Source organism: Pan troglodytes, chromosome 15 (genome assembly GCF_028858775.2).
Source record: "Pan troglodytes isolate AG18354 chromosome 15, NHGRI_mPanTro3-v2.0_pri, whole genome shotgun sequence".
Taxonomy (NCBI): Eukaryota; Metazoa; Chordata; class Mammalia; order Primates; family Hominidae; genus Pan; species Pan troglodytes.
Genome location: NC_072413.2, coordinates 18,865,469 through 18,885,431, shown reverse-complemented (window position 1 = coordinate 18,885,431; position 19,963 = coordinate 18,865,469). Strand labels below are relative to the sequence as shown.

Below are 19,963 nucleotides of genomic sequence, written 5' to 3'. Positions count from 1 at the left end.
GCCCTTCCAGCTGCTTCCCATTTTTCTGTTCCACTTTACAGCAAAACTTAGAAAGACTTGTCTTCAATTTCTCTCCACCAGTTCCCTATTAAATCTCCACCAAAACTATTCTTATCACGGTCACTGATGACCTGCACATAGCTAAATCTAATGGCGTATTCTTCATCCTCAGAAGCTATCAGCAGCATTTGACACTCCCTCTTTGAAAAGTTTCCTTACTTGGCTTTAGGATGCATTCTCTGGTCTGCCTCCTAGCTTACTGACTGCCCTTTCTTAATCTCCTTTGCTAGTTTCTCCTCATCTCCACAGAGTTTAGTCCTCAGACTGCTCTCTTTACACATACACCTGCAGTGACTTCATCTAGTTGTATACATTAAAATCATTTTGATGGGGGTTACTCCCAGTTATAGTTCCAACCTGGACTTCTATCCCAAATACCTAGCTGCTCATTGGCACCTCCACTTGGATGCTTAATAGGTGTCTCAAATTTAACATATTCAAAATTGCACTTATTCTTTCCCCAACTTAGTCCTGTAGTCTTTCTTATTTCTGTCAACGACAACTCCATTCTAGTTGTTCATGTCAAAGTATCTTTGTCAGTTTTCTTTCTTCTCCAATTAATCAAATCCTCTTGTCTCTACCTTCAAAATACATCCAGAATTCCATTTCTCCTCACTTCCACTGCTGCCACTGTAGATCAAGCCAGAATTATGTGTCTTCAAGATTATTGCAGTAGCTGCTCCTTCTCCTTTCCCCATTGCCAACTTAGAGTCAATTCTCCACATAGCAGCCAGAGTGAATAGTGTTAGCGTGGAAGCCAGATCATGTTACTCTTCTGCTCAAAACCTTCAGTGCTTTCTTACATCAAAAGAAAAACCAGAGTCTTTTTATTTTTTATTTTTTTAGTATTTATTGATCATTCTTGGGTGTTTCTCTGAGAGGGGGATTTGGCAGGGTCATAGGACAATAGTGGAGGGAAGGTCAGCAGATAAACATGTGAACAAAGGTCTCTGGTTTTCCTAGGCAGAGGACCCTGCGGCCTTCCGCAGTGTTTGTGCCCCTGGGTACTTGAGATTAGGGAGTGGTGATGACCCTTAACGAGCATGCTGCCTTCAAGCGTCTGTTTAACAAAGCACATCTTGCACCGCCCTTAATCCATTTAACCCTGAGTGGACACAGCACATGTTTCAGAGAGCACGGGGTTAGGGGTAAGGTTATAGATTAACAGCATCCCAAGGCAGAAGAATTTTTCTTAGTACAGAACAAAATGAAGTCTCCCATGTCTACTTCTTTCTACACAGACACAGCAACAATCTGATTTCTCTATCTTTTGCCCACATTTCCCACTTTTCTATTCGACAAAACCGCCATCGTCATCATGGCCCGTTCTCAATGAGCTGTTGGGTACACCTCCCAGACGGGGTGGCGGCCGGGCAGAGGGGCTCCTCACTTCCCAGAAGGGGCGGCCAGGCAGAGGCGCCCCCCACCTCCCTCCCGGCTGGGGCGGCTGGCCGGGCGGGGACTGCCCCCCACCTCCCTCCTGGATGGGGCGGCTGGCCGGCCGGGGGCTGGCCCCCACCTCCCTCCCGGACGGGGCGGCTGGCCAGTCTTTTTAAAGGCCTGTGAGACCCTCTGTGATCCACTCTGCCCTTCCCTGCCTACCACTTTGATCTGCTACTCAATTCCTTGTTTGCGCTGCTCCAGCAACACGGGCTTTTCTGTTGGCCTTTAAACACCACAGTTGTCCTCTGAGGTGGGAGGAGAGTATTGGGTACTTGGTAAATGCAGAGTTCATTTTCTAGTCCTTTCTGGTTTATATGTCACTATCTTCCCTCTCCTATTCTCCCTGGAACTTGGAGAACTTGGGACTTCCTGGGGAGCCATGGAGTCCCTACCTTCATCATCACCGAGCCAGTACACGTCCACTGCCCTCCGGCCTTGCTTGGATTGGAACATTGAGGCTGCTGGAATAAGGATGCTGCCCGAGAAAAGAGAAGAAAAGAATGAGACAAACTCCTTTCCAGCTGAGCAGTTGCTCCTAATTCAGTATAATACCTCTCCTCCCCTATGAGAATTATTGCTATCCTAGAGAAACGTCATGTGGCTTCTCTCCGCATTGACTAACCACATTTCCTTTTTATTTTCCTTGGTGTCTGCTTCTCTAACCCACTCTACAACTCTGTTATTCCTAAAAACAGGACATGTTTTAGAATTGGTCTCCTGCCTGCTAAGTATCCATCCCTATGACATCCAAATATGCTGGGTGTACTGGGAAAAGTGGGGGTATAACATAAAATAATGTTATCTTTTTGCTAAGGATGCCCAAAATTTAACTGATAAGATGTGTAATATTATTAGAATTGGGGTAGTGCCAGAAACCCTTCTCTAGAATTGGGCCATAGCCCTTCCTGACCACACTCCAGCTTACCCTGCTATGTTGTATCTTTTGATCCAAATTTCTCCCACCTGAATTTAGAAGATACCTTTAAAGTTTTCCCCCACCCTGAAAATTTCAGGAGAACTAAAGCTCAAGCAAAATTCATTTCTCTCACATCCTGGTACCCAATTCTATTCAGTCTTAGGTCTTGGTAACTCTAGATGAGTTCATTTGCCTCCCAGACTGTCTTTGAGAGCCAATTTCTATACCTCCCACACCACATCCTTCTCTTAGGCCCACCTCTTTTCACTCACCTTGAGCTTGGTGTTGAGTAGCCAGGCTTAACCCTCCTGGCATCCTTATGAGGCCTATGCCATAGTTGTAGTCAAAGTCATCACTTTATGGAGAGGAGAGAAAAGGAGATATAGGAGGAAGAGATGAAGGGGTGGGGGTGTCTTTCCTGGGGACACAGGCACTGCTGGGCAGCTGTTGGGAACAAGGGCTTCACCACGATTATATTTCCTCTTCTTTCTAGTTCCTGACCATTTCTATGTCCATCTTACCCTTCCCTATCTCACATTCACACTAGAATGCCTATGTAGTACTCCATGGCAGATACAGGCCCTTTCTCCCAATTTTGCTTATATCCCAAGACCAGCACATTGGACTTCAGTTGGTTCAAACATGAGACCTGAAAGGAGAAGCAATGAGGAAAGAAGGGGATATGGTATGTTGGATGAGAGGTGACAAGAAGGCTTCCTTTTTCTCCACTACCCCGCCCAGATTTCAGGAAGCTAGTTTCCTTCTGTGTCTGAGCAGATAACCCTGCAGAGGTTCATGGTTCTTGCCATGGCCTTTCCCAAAAAAGCCAAAAGTTTGCAAGAACTAGTCATGTAGTATTAAAGAATAAAGTGGACCAAGTGGGAACTGTGGCAAACTGGAGAGCACCTGCCTTGTCCCATGGGACAGGAGCTACTCAGCCCCAGCTAACTGTGTCATGTGGGTTGGAGGCCCAGGATTAGCAGATGCCTGGATCTTAAACATTGGTAGTTTATTTTAAAAATTGTAAATGCTGTGCAATCAAAAAACTCATTTCCAGGCAACATTCCATCCATAGGCCACCGTTTTCAATCTCTCATCTACAGACTTCCTTACTGGAAGTTCTTCATGTGATCTTACACATTGGTGAGGCTCACTGAGTAGGACAGTGCCATTTGGTAGATGTCTGCCTGGGCTGAAGAGCCCCAGTTCACAACTGTGCAGAGAAAGGGGTGGTGCAAAATGATTGGGGTGGTGCATCAATGGTGAGGTAGAAGAGGAAACACTGTTCGTAGTTCTGGGCTTCTTGTAGGGGTCAGCCTCCTGTTGTAACTCACTTCCTGACTCCCTGCCCACCCGCCTACTCACTCACCAGGTTTTGTAGATCATATAACAGCAGAAGGGTAAGCAACACAGTAATCAGTGTTGCCCGCCATGTGAGGAGGAATGTGATGAGCAGGCAGAGCAGAGAGCCCAGGAGAGAGACCCAGGGACTTTACCTGCAGAAGGAAAGGCACCAGCCTGCAGGGGACAGCAAATGTAGGCCCTTGTCTTAGCCTCAGCACCACCCACTCATGTACCGCAAGGATGCTCTCCCAACTCCCCAGGTCTTTCCAGCCCTAGAGCTTACCTGAACACCTGCCCACACTAACCAGACAACCAGGTAAGGGAGGCGTAGAAACAGCCGAAGTTGAGGGCACAGGAACAGAGGAGGAAGTTGGCGATGATGGGGGCAATGATACTCAGCTCGGCTTTGGGGGAGATGAAAGGTCAGGAGTGAGTCTCCACACTAGTGTCATAAGATCCAGGTCTAGAAGTCCGGGACATCATTTTATGGCTTTCTCCATTCTCTCTATTCCCTTCTTACTCCTCACTCCACCCCCACACACATACCACCCCTACCAGTGCAAGGTTAGGAGACATTTTTCGTCCACTTTCAGGAAAAGAGAGATAGAAAAGAGGTTTTAGGATCAGGTCCTAGAAGCCAGAGGTAGGGCTGGGAAGGGCCTGAGAGGAATGGTGATTAATTCCACACCCAGTGTGGAGGGTGGGGTGGGGAGTAGTCACCGATAAGGATGAAACCTACAGCAGTGAGGAAGGTGAGCAGATAGCCCCACAGAGGCTCGTGGTTCTTGCCATGGCCTTTCCCCCCAAAAAAGCCAGTGATTGTGTATGGTTTATCCTGGCACAGCTGCTGCAAGAGGTCTTGGCGATCAACAGGGGAGGGTCCCAGGAAGTAGGAGAATGAGAGCCCTCTCCCTCTAAAGAGGCAGGAGAGTGGGAAGCATAGACAGAAGTCAAGGGAGTTTAGGGGTCAGAGGCAGAAAGGATAGGAGTAGGGGGAGTAGGGGGTGGTAAGATCCCTGGGAATGAGGGATGGGAAAAACTGAGAGTGGGGAGGTAGATAGATGAGTGACACCGGGCCAGGCCTGGGGGCTCATGCCTGTAATCCCAGCACTTTGGGAGGCTAAGGCGGGTGAATCACAAGTCAGGAGTTCGAGACCAACCTGGCCAACATAGTGAAACCCCATCTCTACTAAAAATATAAAAATTAACCGGATGTGGTGGCACGTGCCTGTACTTGGGAGGCTGAGGCGAGAGAATCACTTGAACCTGGGAGGCGGAGGTTGCAGTGAGCCGAGACCATGCCATGGCACTCCAGCCTGGGTGACAAAGTGAGACTCTGTCTCAAAAACAAAACAAAAAACAAACAAAAAAAAACAGTGACACCTTCCCTTGATTTACAGGCAGACTTTGAATGTTGCTATGTGGGCTTGGATTATCTCTTTAAACGCTAGCCAGCCACAGTCATCTCCATCTCCCAAAGTTACCTTCTAACTCCCAGTTGCTGAGAACTGAGCCCTCTTTTGCCCCTCCTCAAAAATTATACACTTGGGATGACCGTGTCTACTAACATTCTTGCCTTTCTCTTGCAAGCCTCTTGCTAAGATCTCAACTAGCCTGGAAGATATTAGGGGCTGAAACAAAGCAGGAAAGGGTACAGAACAGAATGGCACTCAAGATTCCAGCAGACATCAGAGGGCTAAAGGCAGACACCATGTTCATGGTCTGAGGAAAAGGGCAGACAGAGGCAAAAATCAATGCATTTCCAAAGTAATGCATTCCACCCGTATTTTCACCTAGTTTTCCCAGACTTATTAAAATTTATTTGCATCTTTGAAGGTTTTGCCCCAAATTAATCAACTTAAACATCTATGCTATGCCAGGCAATGGGCAAGGTTTCTCTCTCTACACTTCCGCTCTGGTTCACTCACCTCATAGTGATTAGAGAGCCCATAGAGGCAGGACCCTTGCTCTCGACAATTGCTGAAATCCCAGCCATACTGGCACTTTGCGCCCAGGCTGCTCCCATTCTGCACACCCATGTCAGTCCTATTTTCTGAAGCACGTTGAATCATACAGGAGCCTGGAAATGAGATTGAGGATACACATTTCTTCATGGGAGGAAAACCCCATCCCAAAGCAGTAGGGCTATCTAGGTACCACCAGTACCAAAAGGGGAAATGAAAATGTTTGTGTGGCAGGGGTTGGGGGAGTGAGGAAATGACCAAATGTGATCATCGAAGAACACCATACAATTCATTAACAGATATGAGGGATGGGGAAACATGAAGGGAGGAGCGGGAGTCACTACAGACTCACCAGCCTTGATTTTGCCATTGCTGGAGATGGCTGAGATAGACAATCCAGTGACAGTATGACTGAGGCCAAGAACAGGATGATGAGCCATGTGAGCCCTGGGGTGAGGATGGGAATTTATTCATACATGCACATCCCTTCCTACTGCCCAGGAGAGCTCTGAGCTCATACCTGTGCCTGCCTGAGCAGCGATCCAAGGCAGCTGCAGGGAGAGAATGATGCCCCAGATATTGAGCATACAGCAAATCTGGGGAGCAGGGTGGTAAGGGAGGGGTTGCAGTCTCCAGTGTGAGTCCCACCCCTTGCCCCCTTCTTCAAAGGTACCTCCCAAGAACTCCCCTGGAGCAAAAAGTTCTCGCCTGCCTAGATCCCCAGACTTAGGGAACCATGAGCGCCAATCCATTACCATGACTCCTATGACCCAGCTGAAGTGCACTGGGGCCTTGCCGGTTTTGGCCCCAGAATTCTCCAGATCATCTTGGGAGTGTGGCTGGGTGTGGGTTTCCTCTCGAGGTGGACGTGGCACTATTTCTTGGCTGGGACAGCACATACATAACTGAAATGCCAAGACCCCTTGCTAGCCAGCGCGTCTGCAACCAGGAGGACAGCTAATGGACCTGGAGGGCAGTCCCAGAGCTACATGAAGGGTGGTGGTAGCCCACAGGCAGATGTTATCCTACCTTCAGAAGTTCACTGTGGGGCCTGGGTCTTACCAAGCTGTATGGAGCCATCCCAGGACTACGGAGTTGGCATAGAACTCGCAGCAGGGTCCAGTGTCCTCATCCTTGTAAGCAGTTGGTGAACAGAGGCTGGCTCGGGGTATGTCTCCACCAGATTGCAGTTCCTCCAACTCCTGGTTGGGGGTCAAGATGCTGGCCACATTGTCTTGCTCTGGGGAGGACATGAGAGGCATTCGAAATGTCTGAACTGGGAAACAGGGTGCAGAGCCTGGACACTATCTCCCCATTTGCTGGCCAGGATAACCATAAACTGCCTCTCAGTCGAACCATTTTGGGGAGTGCACCTGCTGGCTAGGCTCACCCAGGGAATGCTAGCTACTCAGAGTTGCCAGGGGTACCCAGGCCACAAATGGGGAAATGGAGACAACTCTGAAAGTAGGAGGGGGTGCTGTGCAGGTCAGCCCACTTCCCACCCTACCCCGCCCTCCACATGAGCCCTTTCATCTGAATCACAAGGAGCAATCATTCCTCCTTCCCTTATTAAGTCTGCCTGTGGAGTCAACCTATCCAGCCTGGACCAGACATTTTATAGGCCAGGAAGTAGGAGTCCTTGGCCTGTCCTACCTCCCCCAGAGAAGGGAGAGGAAGTGTGTCACTGCTCCTTTCCCTAAATCCTTTCTGCAAGATGACACTCAAAACTGCGGCAAAAAGTGATTGCCTGGCTTTTAGGGGCTTTAGTCTAGCACTTGGCCTCAGGATGAGAAAGGAAGTGTTGTCCTGGAGGGAGAAGGAGTGACTGTTACCGTCTGGCTCAAACGGAATACTTGCATGTCCATAGCCCATCTAGTCCAGGACTCTGGTCCTCACAGCATGCAGATCAAGCACACCTTCCACTGTCTGGTTCTTATCCCAGTGCCAAGATGAGAGTTAGAATTCCCCACACTTTTCCAAAGACACAGGGTTGGATTTCAGGCTCTTACCCTGGACCCCACCTCTGGACAGATAGTAATCCCTGTGTGGGGTGAGCCACCTAGGTCCGTAGCCCTGCCCCCTGGCCCTTCACTTTCCCCACTCTTCTGCCCTCCATGGATAAAGCTGGGCTATATTCGCTACTGGGTCCCAGCTGTTCGCTCCTGGGTCCCAGCTTTTTTGTTTTTTGAGACAGGGTTTTGCTCTGTCACCCAAGCTGGAGTGTGTGGTGCGACCTCAGCTCACTGCAACCTCTGCCTCCTGGGCTCAAGTGATCCTCCCACCTCAGCCTCCTAAGAAGCTGGGACTAAAGATGTGCCCCACCATGCCTGGCTCATTTTTGTATTTTTTTGTAGAGATGGGGTTTCACCATGTTGCCCAGTTTGGTCTCAAACTGCTGGCCTCAAGTGATCCATCCGCCTTGGCCTCCCACAGTGCTATGACTACAGGCATGAGACACCACGTCCAGCTAATTTTTGTAATTTTTGGTAGATATAAAAAATATGGAGTTTCATCATATTACCCAGGCTGGTCTCAAATTCCTGGGCTCCAGTGACTCACCCACCTTGGCCTCCCAAAGTGCTAGGATTACAGGCAAGAACCACCATGCCCGGCGGGGTCCCTGCTTTATCATGCACAGAAAAGTCAACAGCCAAAGCCTGGTCCAGACTCTTTGCCTGATCCTTCCAGCCCACTCTAGTGGCCCAGCCCTTCTGGCCTTGGGCTCATTCCACCAGATCCCCTCATTCTCCTTGGTTTCCTAATTTGCCTAGCTCAGCACACCCCTGTATGACCTACAGGTGGAAGGGTGGGGGTGTCAGTCTGGGAGGGAGCCCAGGGGATTGGGTGTCAGAGTTAGGACACCAGGTGCCAAGTGCCTAGCCAGCCAGGACCGGCTATAATTAGCCCCATGGGGCCACTGGCTGACTGGGATGCCATGTGGGCAAGTTCCCTCTGCCACGCAGCCCCAAGCACAGCGGGCGCTCAAGTGAGAGGGCAAGTGGAACACTGGTGTCTCCTGAGGGTGACTAAAAGGATGGGGGCAATAGGGGAGGGGTGTGGTCCCGGTTACCGGATCTTTACAGGGCTTCTTGCATGTTTCACTGCACCGCGTGCACCCTATAGTTGTCCTGTATATCCCAGATACTCCAGTGCTGGGATGTGGCTGAGGGTAGGAGGAGGGTGTTGGAGCAGGGGAGAGACTGACATTTCAACTGGCTGGAGACATGGTTGCTGTGGCCTCTTTGGGCCCAGCTCTGACGCCAGGCTGTCTTGCCTCTGCTTACCTGCAGCTATCCAGCAAACCTCGGCATGAGCGTCTCGGACACCCCACATTATCCCCCTGAGCTGGAGAGTGTCTCTCATCCCGTCCAGAAGGACTGCCTTGGACTCCCTGTGCACGCCCAGAGAACCCCTTCCTGGCCTCCCTCCCCCGACGAGGATCCCAGATTGCCTTCCTTTCCTCTGGAGGAGCCTGGTTCCAGGCCCCTGGTCCCAAGGAACCTTCCCTTTCCAGCCTTGTCCCTAGAGGAAGAAGAGGAAGAGGAAGAAGATGAAGATGCGGCAGAGCCCGAGTGGCTGCGCAGCGAGGAGCATCCGAGCCAGTTTTTCGCCGAGGCCCAGCGGCTGCGGGAGCAGAGACTGTTGCTGGACGAAGAGGTGTTAGTCGCGGGGCGGGTATACGGGGTGCATCGGGTGATCCTGGCCGCAGTCAGCAGCCTCTTCCGAGACAGGCTGCTGGGCGGCGGAGGTCCGCGGCCCCCCTTCAGCCTCGAGGTGTCCCCAGGGGGCTGGGAGGCCGTGCTGACCTTTGCCTATGAGGGGGTGCTGGGCCCCGCCTCGCAGGGGGATGTGCTGGCCGCAGCCGAGGCGCTGGGAGCGCCCCGGGTGAAGGCTGCTGCCCAGCAGACATGCGAGAGGGCTGGAAATGCCGGGGAAGATGTAAAGAAGCCCAGCCAGGCAGAGGAGCTGAGGGAGAACCTGCGCGGAATCGAGCTCCTCTACCGAGAGGGCGTCGGGTGTGACTTGAAGCTGGAGGCAGGCGGCTGCCAGCTGTCGGGTGAGGGCCTGTGGGGCATTAAATTACTGCAGGTGCATATGCTAACGGAATGGTGTGTGCAAGCAGCAGGTGGTTTGATCCCCACCATGATGGTTTTGATCCCTGCTGCTGTCAGAATTTCCCTGGGGTGGCCTTTGGTGCCTCTCCTGCCCCACGGAGAGCGGGGCATGCGCAGTCGAGTTGTTTTCTAGGCGCTCTGACAGATTTAAACTGACCCTCTGTCTGGCTTTTCCTGTGTCCAGTAACAAGGAATCTCCAGCCAGCTGGCTAGAGCTAAGGGTACAATCCATGGCAGTAGAACAAGCAGAAAGTGGATTGACTCAAGCAGAAATTAACAAAAGGCCCTTCTTGGCATCCTCCATTCAGGACACAGGAAAGCCAGGGGAACATGGTGGAAAACTCAATGTGTGCTTTCACCTTGTTGTGCTTGACACCATGGCTGACTTATGGGCCCTGCAGCTAATGAGCAAGGTCTGGTACTGTTTAAGGTTACCAGGCCGTGGCACTTTTTTTTTTTTTCTGAGACAGCATCTCACTCTGTTGCCCGGGCTGGAGTGCAGTGGCACAATCTTGGCTCACTGCAACCTGCACCTCCTGGGTTCAAGTGATTCTCCTGCCTCAGCCTCCCGAGTAGCTGGGATTACAGGCACCTGCCACCATGCCTGGCTAATTTTTTTGGTATTTTTTAGTAGAGATGGGGTTTCACCAGGTTGGCCAGGCTTGTCTTGAACTCCTAACCTCAGGTGATCCACCTGTCTCATGCTGGGATTACAGGCATGAGTCACTGCACCCAGCCTGGCCATGGCACTTTGAAGTTAACTCTGCTCATCACCAGGAAAGCTAAGTAGGGTTGCATAAGTTGAGTATTATTCGGAGTCTACTAACATTTGGTGAGGCACTGGGTACCTGAAATTTTTACACATGACATCTCTTTTTAAATTTTACTGAAAGCTGGTGAGGTCAATATCATTATCTACAGGTGCACATAAGGAACATTAAATTTGGAGATGTTGACTTGGGACAACCCCAGGATACAAGCCTACATCACTAGTCCAGTCTGCTTCCACTAGGCCATGTGGACACATTGAAAGTTTAAAATTACAAGGGATTAGTTTAGAGATTATCTAGTTGGGCTGTTACACTTTGATGATGACGAAATCAGAATCCAAGACTTGTCCAAAGTCACATAGCTACTGCCCATTAGAGGAGTGACTGGGAACTGAAGTGCTTCTGGGACTCCTAGAAGGAAAACCACTCCAAAAGTCTATTTTCATTTATGATAGCACTAGATGGAGAGGGGATTTAAATTTTTCATAATCATAAAATTCTCACTAGGCTTTTGAATTTAAGCATACTCATATCACTGCTTTTATTTCCCTAGGAAATATTCCTACTTAATGGTTGCGAATCTGTCACTTAAAATCCTAGGGTATAGTAATGAGTAAGAGGTGAATACAAGTGGTGGTGAGCCCTTTCAGGGTTGGCTCTGAACTATAGGTTGATTGATGATATGGGAGCTGAGATGGCTTAGCTTGTTTTGAGGAATGCAGATTTTCTCAGACAATGTATATTTGAAATCTGTCATTGATGTTTACTACTTGGGAAGCACCAGGCCACTACCTACTGCTTAAAAGACAGTGGAAAGTCATATGAACAACACCTGCCCTTTGGGAAAGGCACACATGCCTCAGTTGGTCAAAGCAGCATGGAGTTCTTAAACAGCTTGGCCCTCTGTGACCTGCCTAAAAGGACTTCTAGGAGCATTACCCCCCACCTTTTTATTATGAAGCATTTTACAAAGCCAAGAATATTAAGATGAACATTCAAACACCCATCACCCAGATTTAACAACTAATATTTTACTATATTTATTTCATCTGTTCATTTTATTTTTTACTGAAGTTTAAAGGAAATTCGTGACATTTTACTCATAAGTATTTGGGTATGTATCTTTTTAAAAGAAGACAATTCTGTGGGACTAGGTGTGAAAGGAAAAAATAAATCAAAGAGGACATCTTCTCATAACCATAATACCTTTATCATGCACGACAAAATTAATAGTAATTTATTTATTTATTTATTTATTTATTTATTTATTTATTTATTTATTTTGAGATGGAATCTTGCTCTGTCACCCAGGCTGGAGTACAATGGCACGATCTCGGCTCACTGCAGCCTTCACCTCCCAGGTTCAAGTGATTCTCCTGCCTCAGCCTCCCAAGTAACTGGGATTACAGGCGTGCACCACCACGCCCAGCTAATTTTTGTATTTTTTTGTAGAGACAGGGTTTCACCATGTTGGCTGGTCTGGTCTTGAACTCCTGACATCAGGTGATCCACCTGCCTTAGCCTCCCAAAATGCTGGGTTTACAGGCATGAGCCACCGCGCCTGGCCAGTAATTTTTTAATATCACCTAGTCCACATTTATATTTTCCCAGTTGTCCAAAAAACATTTTTTAAAGTGAGTTTGTTCAACCCAGGAATTAATCAAGGACTATGCTATTCTCAGCTGCATGTCTCTTAAGCTTCCTTTAATCTAGTACAGTCCTCCCTCCTTTTTTTTTTATTACTTTATATATTGATTGGTAAAGACAATAACATGTAAGATTCGTTACCCTGGGCCAGGCATGGTGGCTCACGCCTGTAATCCCAACACTTTGGGAGGCCGAGGCAGGCAGATCACTTGAGGCCAGGAGTTCAAGGTTAGCCTGTCCAACATGACGAAACCGTCTCTACTAAAAATACAAAAATTAGCCAGGCATGGTAGCGTGCACCTGTAGTCCCAGCTAATCTGGAAGCTGAGGCACGAGAATCACTTGAACCTGGAGGGTGGAGGTTGCAGTGAGCCGAGATTGTACCACTGCACTCCAGGCAGGGTGACAGAGTAAGACCCTATCTCAAAAAAAAAAAAAAAAAAAAAATTGGTTATCCTATAAAATGCTCCATTTTCTTGATTTGTGTGGTTTTTCCCCTCTAAATTGTTCCTTTAGCCTTTCAACTTCCTATAAACTTGACTTTAGATCTAAAGAGTTGAACAGATTCAAGTTAAATATTTTGGCCAGAATAATCCATAAGTGATGCTGAGTATGAGGTCTAATTGTTTAACAGCATAGGTTAATAGGACAGTTTCATTGTCATGAGGACCATGCAGATAACCAAGGTATTGGTACACAAGCATGCTTATTGCAGCCTGACATCAGTGGCAGTGGATGGAGATGATCTGCCCTCACGGCCCCTGCATGGAAATGAAAAATAAATCACATGCTTTCTTTGGGACCTAACTCAGTTTCCACATTTTATTTATTTATTTATTTTGAGTTGGAGTCTCGCTCTGTCACCCAGGCTGGGTGCAGCGGCGCAGTCTCAGCTCATTGCAACCCTCGCCTCCCAGGTTCAAGCTATTCTACTGCCTCAGTCTCCAAGTAGCTGGGATTACAGGTGCCTGCCACCATGCCCGGCTAATGTTTGTATTTTTGGTAGAGATGGAGTTTCACCATGTTGGCCAGGCTGGCCTTGAACTCCTGACCTCAAGTGATCCACCCACCTCAGCCTCCCAAAGTGCTGGGATTACAGGTGTGTGCCACGACACCCAACCAGTTTCCTTATTTTAAAGGGAATAATTGAATTAGATTATTTTGAAGTTCTCAAGTTTCAGATCTCATGATTCTACAAATTATACCAAGAACAGGAGAGGGTTATGCAGAGAAAAGCTGGGACACACGGAAAACATTAAACACTAATTCTTAGGCAAGAGGAGACAGCAATCCGATGAGGTTGGATTACAGCCATTCCCGAGTGGTGCCACTTTCCCAGCAAAATCTAACAGAATGGCTGACAGTTTTGGCTCTTGATTGTAAAGAATTTTATTTTGTGCACAATATAGACAGACCTATATAAGTTGCTTGTTGGTCTTTTCCATTTATTTTGTGCTCCTCTTAGCAAATGCTTTCCTCTCAACCTGATCCATGAAGACTCTTTTTCTGACTCATCTGACCAAAAAGACTAAAGCAATGTTTATCTAAGTGTCTTCAGGCCACTAACATGAGAATCACATAGGGTTACTTGAAGTGTTACAATACAAATTTCTAGGGTCTCCGTCCAGAACTGCTGAATCAGAATCTCTGGGAGTGGACTGCTGAAACCTGCATTTTAACAACTACCCCATGGTATTCTGATGCACACCACAGTTTGGTCTGTAGCAGTGGGTGGCTTGGAGGGCCAAACTTAGAGTTGGGCCAAACTTAGAGTACCAAGTTGGGGTAGTGCCTATCGGTCTTGCAACACTTTGAGTCCTCCTCTATTCCTTCTCCCGTCCTGCAGTGCACCGAGCAGCCCTGGCCTGTGGCAGTGAGTTCTTTGGGGCCATGCTCCTGAGCGGGATGAGGGAATCCCAGGGCACAGAGGTATCTCTGCGGACGATCTCCACCCAGGACCTGCGACTCCTCGTCTCTTTTGCTTACTCCGGAGTTGTGCGGGCAAGGTGGCCAGGGCTACTGAGAGCTGCCCAGGCTGCTCTGCAGTATCAGAGCTCTTCCTGCTTGGATTTGTGTCAGAAAGGCTTGGCACGGGGCCTCAGCCCTGCCCGTTGCCTGGCCCTGTTCCCCATGGCGGAAGCCCCCGGGTTGGAGAGGCTCTGGAGCAAAGCCCGTCACTACCTCCTCACCCACCTGCCTGCTGTAGCCTTGTGTCCTGCTTTCCCTTCTTTACCAGCTGCCTGCTTGGCTGAGCTCCTGGATAGTGATGAGCTCCATGTGCAGGAGGAGTTTGAGGCCTTTGTGGCTGCACGGTGTTGGCTGGCTGCCAACCCCGAGACCCAGGAGTCAGAAGCCAAGGCCCTGCTGCGATGTGTCCGCTTTGGCCGCATGTCCACCAGGGAGTTGCGGAGGGTGCGGGCAGCTGGGCTACTTCCACCCCTGACCCCAGATCTGTTGCACCAGCTGATGGTAGAGGCTGATGTTCCAGGCCAAGAGAGACGGAGGGAGCCTGACCGGGCACTGGTAGTGATTGGCGGGGATGGGCTCAGACCAGACATGGCCCTAAGACAACCATCCCGAGCAGTGTGGTGGGCCCGGGCCTTCCGCTGTGGCGTGGGACTGGTACGAACTGTTGAGTGGGGGCAGCTGCCTGCCCTGCCTGCCCCCGGACGCTTCCGGCATGGGGCTGCAAGCCTGGCAGGAAGTGAACTCTATGTGTGTGGGGGACAAGATTTCTACAGTCACTCCAACACCCTGGCTTCAACTCTCAGGTATAAGCTTCTAGGAGTGGGCAGGGTGTGGCAGGCCCTAAGGTGGGCAGGGAGAGAAATTGCTGGCCTAGACAACCACAGATGCCCAGAGTCCCTCTTCCAATCTCTTGTCCTACTGTGTCCAGGTGGGAGCCCAGTCAAGAGGACTGGGAGGAGATGGCTCCTTTGTCCCAGGCTCGAAGCCTTTTCTCCTTGGTGGCACTGGATGGAAAACTTTATGCCCTGGGTGGAAGACACAATGATGTTGCCCTGGACTCTGTGGAGACCTACAACCCTGAGCTCAATGTCTGGAGGTAAGCAGGCAAGGGGGCATCTGGGAGAGATTAGGAGACTTGGAATAGAAGGAGAGTTGAAGATGCTAGTTGCCTTATCTTGTGTCCTGTTCTCCCTTAGGCCAGCACCTGCACTTCCAGCACCATGTTTTGCCCACGCAGCTGCGATTTTGGAGGGCCAATTGTACGTGAGCGGTGGCTGTGGTGGGACTGGCCAATACCTGGCCTCATTGATGCACTATGACCCCAAACTTGAGAAGCCAGGGACATTTCTGAGCCCTATGGGGGTACCTCGGGCTGGCCATGTCATGGCTGCATTGGGTGGGAGGTTGTATGTGGCAGGTGGGCTGGGTGAGACTGGGGACCTGTTAAGCTTTGAGGCCTATGAACTAAGGACTGATAGCTGGACTCACCTGGCACCCCTACCCTCCCCCCATGTGGGGGCTGCAAGTGCTGTGCTGCAGGGGGAGCTACTGGTGCTGGGGGGCTACAGTCACCGTACTTATGCCCTCTCTCACCTTATCCATGCCTACTGTCCTGGCCTGGGCCGATGGCTCTGCCTGGGAACTCTGCCAAGGCCTCGGGCTGAGATGCCTGCCTGCATCCTGACACTGCCCACTGTGCAGCACATAGCTTTGGTTCCCACCCCACACCAAACCAAACCTGCTGGGTGAAGAGGGAGCAACAGTGTATGGGGAGAGGAGGGCATAAGAAATAGCCTGAGAGAAGGACAGAGATTGTGGGGAGTGAAAAGAGGCTTTATTCTTGGTAGTATTTTATTCTCACACTGTGCATTGTAAACTGCTTTTGTACGTATGATCTCCATTGAGGAAACGGTGGTTCCAGAACTCCTGGGGAAAACATACAGGGAAAGGGGAGGCAGCTGAATACCCAGGTAAGGAAAGGAGACTCGGGAGCAACTCCACAAGGCTTAGGGATTCTTAGGGAAAGGGCATCTAGTTTGAAAGAGAGTTAAGAAGCTTCAGTAGCCAAAGTGTAGAGACCATGGGAGGACAGTTGGAAAAATGGTTCTGACCCATGGATCCTGGGAAAAATGTGGAATGGCCATCCATGAAAGAGTTTGAGGAGTGTAGGAGTAAGGACTGTAAATCGTTCAGCCCTTTTTTTCCTGGAACTTGCTCCTTTCTCCTCTCCCATCCCTGGGGTGCCTAAACCTTCTTAACAGTATTTTTCTCAGGTAATTTTGTAGGCCTGGTCTAGCGTTTCCCAGCGAGACACCACAGGCTGCCCCTTCTGAGGCAGAAGCTCCCACATGGACATGCACGGCACAGGGGCCTGAGAGGCCTGACGGGCCCCCCCAGGGCCATGTGGCAGGAGTGTTGTGTGGGAAAGATGATGGGGGCAGAGGCCAAGGAGGGAGAGGCCCACAGTGGAAAAGCAGATGATCTGAGGTTTAAGGAGATGGGGTGGAAGAAGTCAGAAGCCTGTGTGGCTTCTTTCTTTTGGGCAAACTGAGGAATCAGGAGTGAAAATGAGACCGTTGTTGCCTGAGGTCTCAAGTGGTGAGAGGATGTGGTGGAGAGAAGAGTGAGAAGCAGACAAGACTCAGAAAAGTCATTTCCCCCTTTCAGTTCCTTTCCCCCAGAGTTATTTTTAAATCCATTTCCCTTTATCTTGGCCAGGGAAGGTAGTCAGGTGCTTCCTCTTTCTCTCTCCCCCCATCCTGCTCTCCCCACTGCCTCTCTTTTTTCTTTCTCTTCTTTCTCCCTCACACAGTTATTAATTACCTACTTTGTGGCAGGCACTGTAGGAAGCACCAAGGATACAGAGGTCAGAGAGCTCCTGACCAGCAGATAGACATAAACAAATACAAGTTTTGAGTGGACTTAGATGTATGGACAAGTCTTGCGAGAGCCCAGAGGATAGAGCAGTGAACTCTGCTCAGGAAGGCTTCTGTTAGGAAAGGTGTCATCCGATGGGTGTATTTTGAACTGGATCTTAAAGGCTGCCTAGAGTCTCACCCATTAGAGAAGGGGGAATGCATTTGAAACAGAAAGAAGTGGGGCATGCCATGCCCTGTTTCTCCATAGCAAAGAGGAAGTGGGTATTCCAGAGGCTTTTCAGATAATTCTGCTGCTCTTGCCACCTACTCTCTTCTCTGGAGACTTCCTGAGGATAATGGCTTTCACTTAATGATTGTGTATTCCTGCCCTCTATAACTCACGTCTATACTTCCTGTCTGCTCTTTCCATTTCTGCCTACTGGACAGCTGAGAGCAAAAAAGGGTCAGTTTTTTTGTGTGTGTTTAGGTCAATTTTCTTTTTCTTTTTTTTTAAAAATTTTTTTATTTTATTATTATTATACTTTAAGTTTTAGGGTACATGTGCACAATGTGCAGGTTAGTTACATATGTATACATGTGCCATGCTGGTGTGCTGCACCCATTAACTCGTCATTTAGCATTAGGTATATCTCCTAATGCTATCCCTCCCCCCTCCCCCCACCCCACAACAGTCCCCAGAGTGTGATGTTCCCCTTCCTGTGTCCACGTGTTCTCATTGTTCAATTCCCACCTATGAGTGAGAACATGCGGTGTTTGGTTTTTTTGTCCTTGCAATAGTTTACTGAGAATGATGATTTCCAATCTCATCCATGTCCCTACAAAGGACATGAACTCATCATTTTTTATGGCTGCATAGTATTCCATGGTGTATATGTGCCACATTTTCTTAATCCGGTCTATCATTGTTGGACATTTGGGTTGGTTCCAAGTCTTTGCTATTGTGAATAGTGATGCAATAAACATATGTGTGCATGTGTCTTTATAGCGGCATGATTTATATTCCTTTGGGCATATACCCAGTAATGGGATGGCTGGGTCAAATGGTATTTCTAGTTCTAGATCCCTGAGGAATCGCCACACTGACTTCCACAATGGTTGAACTAGTTTACAGTCCCACTAACAGTGTAAAAGTGTTCCTATTTCTCCACATCCTCTCCAGCACCTGTTGTCAATTTTCTTTTTCTTTTCTTTTCTTTCTCTTTTTTTTTTTTTTTTTTTTTTTTGAGACAGAGTTTTACTCTGTTGCCCAGGCTGGAGTGCAATGGCGTGATCTCAGCTCACTGCAACCTCTTCCTCCTGAGTTCAAGTGATTCTCCTGCCTCAGCCTCCCTGAGTTGCTGGGATTACAGCTATTACATCTGGCTAATTTTATATTTTTAGTAGAGACGGGGTTTCTCCATGTTGGTCAGGCTGGTCTTGAACTCCCGACCTCAGGTGATCCACCCACCTCGACCTCCGAAAGTGCTGGGATTACAGGCGTGAGCCACAATGCCTGGCCTGTGTAGGTCAGTTTTCTATTACCATTGTTTATTAAGATTTTCATGTTTCTAAGGGTGATGATGGAGTCTCCCTTGCACCCTTCTTCATTCTGGCCCCAGAAGTACTTGGCGTGTATTTTATTTATTTTTAGATTTCGTTATTTTAATAAGATCTTTTTCTGTATCTTTTTCTGTATCTCTATTTAAGATAGACTAGGAATGTAAGTGAAAATGAGAAGGGGTAAGTAGGATGTATAAGAGAAAAGAGAAGGAAGAATAAAGAACGGGAAGAAGGAAATTGAAGGAGATGACAAGCTATAAATATTGGATGAACTTCTATGAACATTTTTTGTGATTTGTACCTAAAGGCAGACTTAAATAAAGGTTTCATAGTGACTGAATCTTTCTTATCTGAGTTTCTCTACTATAAAAAGCATTCAAAATAAAATTCCCTGTATTCTGCCTTCTAGGTCTGCCACATGATTGAAATCATCTCCCTCCACTGTTACCGTGACCTGCTTCTTACCAAATCTAACAATCTGTGGCCATCTTCATTCTCTTTCATCTTTCTACAGGAAATGATTGGCGTGAAAACTGGCTCTTACCCTAAAAATTTCTCTTCTTCTGGCTTTAGAGATAGCACACTCTCCTGGATGGACCTTCTCTTGTTTCTCCAATCCAAAATTCAGTAAGCCAGATCAAAGTGTCCAGGGGGGTGTGGCTTCATCCTTGGAGCTGATAGCCAAGGATCCACAGGTATGTGGATGAGGGCGGTTCATTGCAGAAAGTTCTGACTTTCATTATTTATCTTTAAAACTGAGGGAAGAGTGAGGAGAGAGGAGACCTCTGACTTGAAGGAGGACCCTAGTCAATAGTCCATTCATCAGTGAGAAGGGACTGAATATAGGCAAGGTAACAGCCTGGGTCTTCAGCCAGGCAGACTAAGAATAGGGTAATATCAGGGTAACATTTCAACCCCAGAAGGTAAGTGGAGTGAGAAGTAGGAATTGGGATAGAAACTATGCATACAGATTGGGCAACCATGGTGGTGACCTGGCAAGACTAGTTTGATGACTGTAGAGGCCTGGGATTCTTACCTTTGGTGAATCAGATGATAAGCCAAGGTGTTCTAGATGCTCTCTAATAGCTCCCCCAACAGTCTTCCCTCCACCCCCTTTGCTGGTGAGGGTGAAATTTCTGATATCTCTCTTATCTTTCCAAGGTTGACTCAGGTACTGGGTAGGACTGGACATGCAGGTTAATGTTTAGTACAAGTAAGTGTGTGGGACTCTAGGTATCACTTGTCTCCTGTGCCTAGTCCTGGCTGGGTTGCTCACGTTCTTCCTTTCCTTTGTTTTATGCTCCCTGTCAGGAAGCTC

General features: G+C 48.6%; 1 protein-coding gene across 3 annotated transcripts; it reads left to right on the top strand.

The window, feature by feature from the left end:
- Positions 1–8,646: 8,646 nt before the first annotated feature.
- On the top strand, positions 8,647–18,082 carry KLHL33 (kelch like family member 33). Of its 3 annotated transcripts, none has more exons than XM_009427399.5 (5): positions 8,647–8,749; positions 9,018–9,784; positions 14,106–15,030; positions 15,156–15,323; positions 15,424–18,082. In XM_009427399.5, exons 2-5 carry the CDS (start codon positions 9,037–9,039, stop codon positions 15,974–15,976), a joined length of 2,394 nt encoding a protein of 797 aa, XP_009425674.5. In that variant the 5' UTR covers positions 8,647–8,749; positions 9,018–9,036; the 3' UTR covers positions 15,977–18,082. The 3 variants fall into 3 exon arrangements, with proteins under 3 accessions (XP_009425674.5, XP_054521868.2, XP_016781317.4); XM_054665893.2 differs by having other exon boundaries at positions 8,681–8,749; positions 9,242–9,784; XM_016925828.4 differs by lacking the exon at positions 8,647–8,749 and having other exon boundaries at positions 8,760–9,784.
- Positions 18,083–19,963: the final 1,881 nt, after the last annotated feature.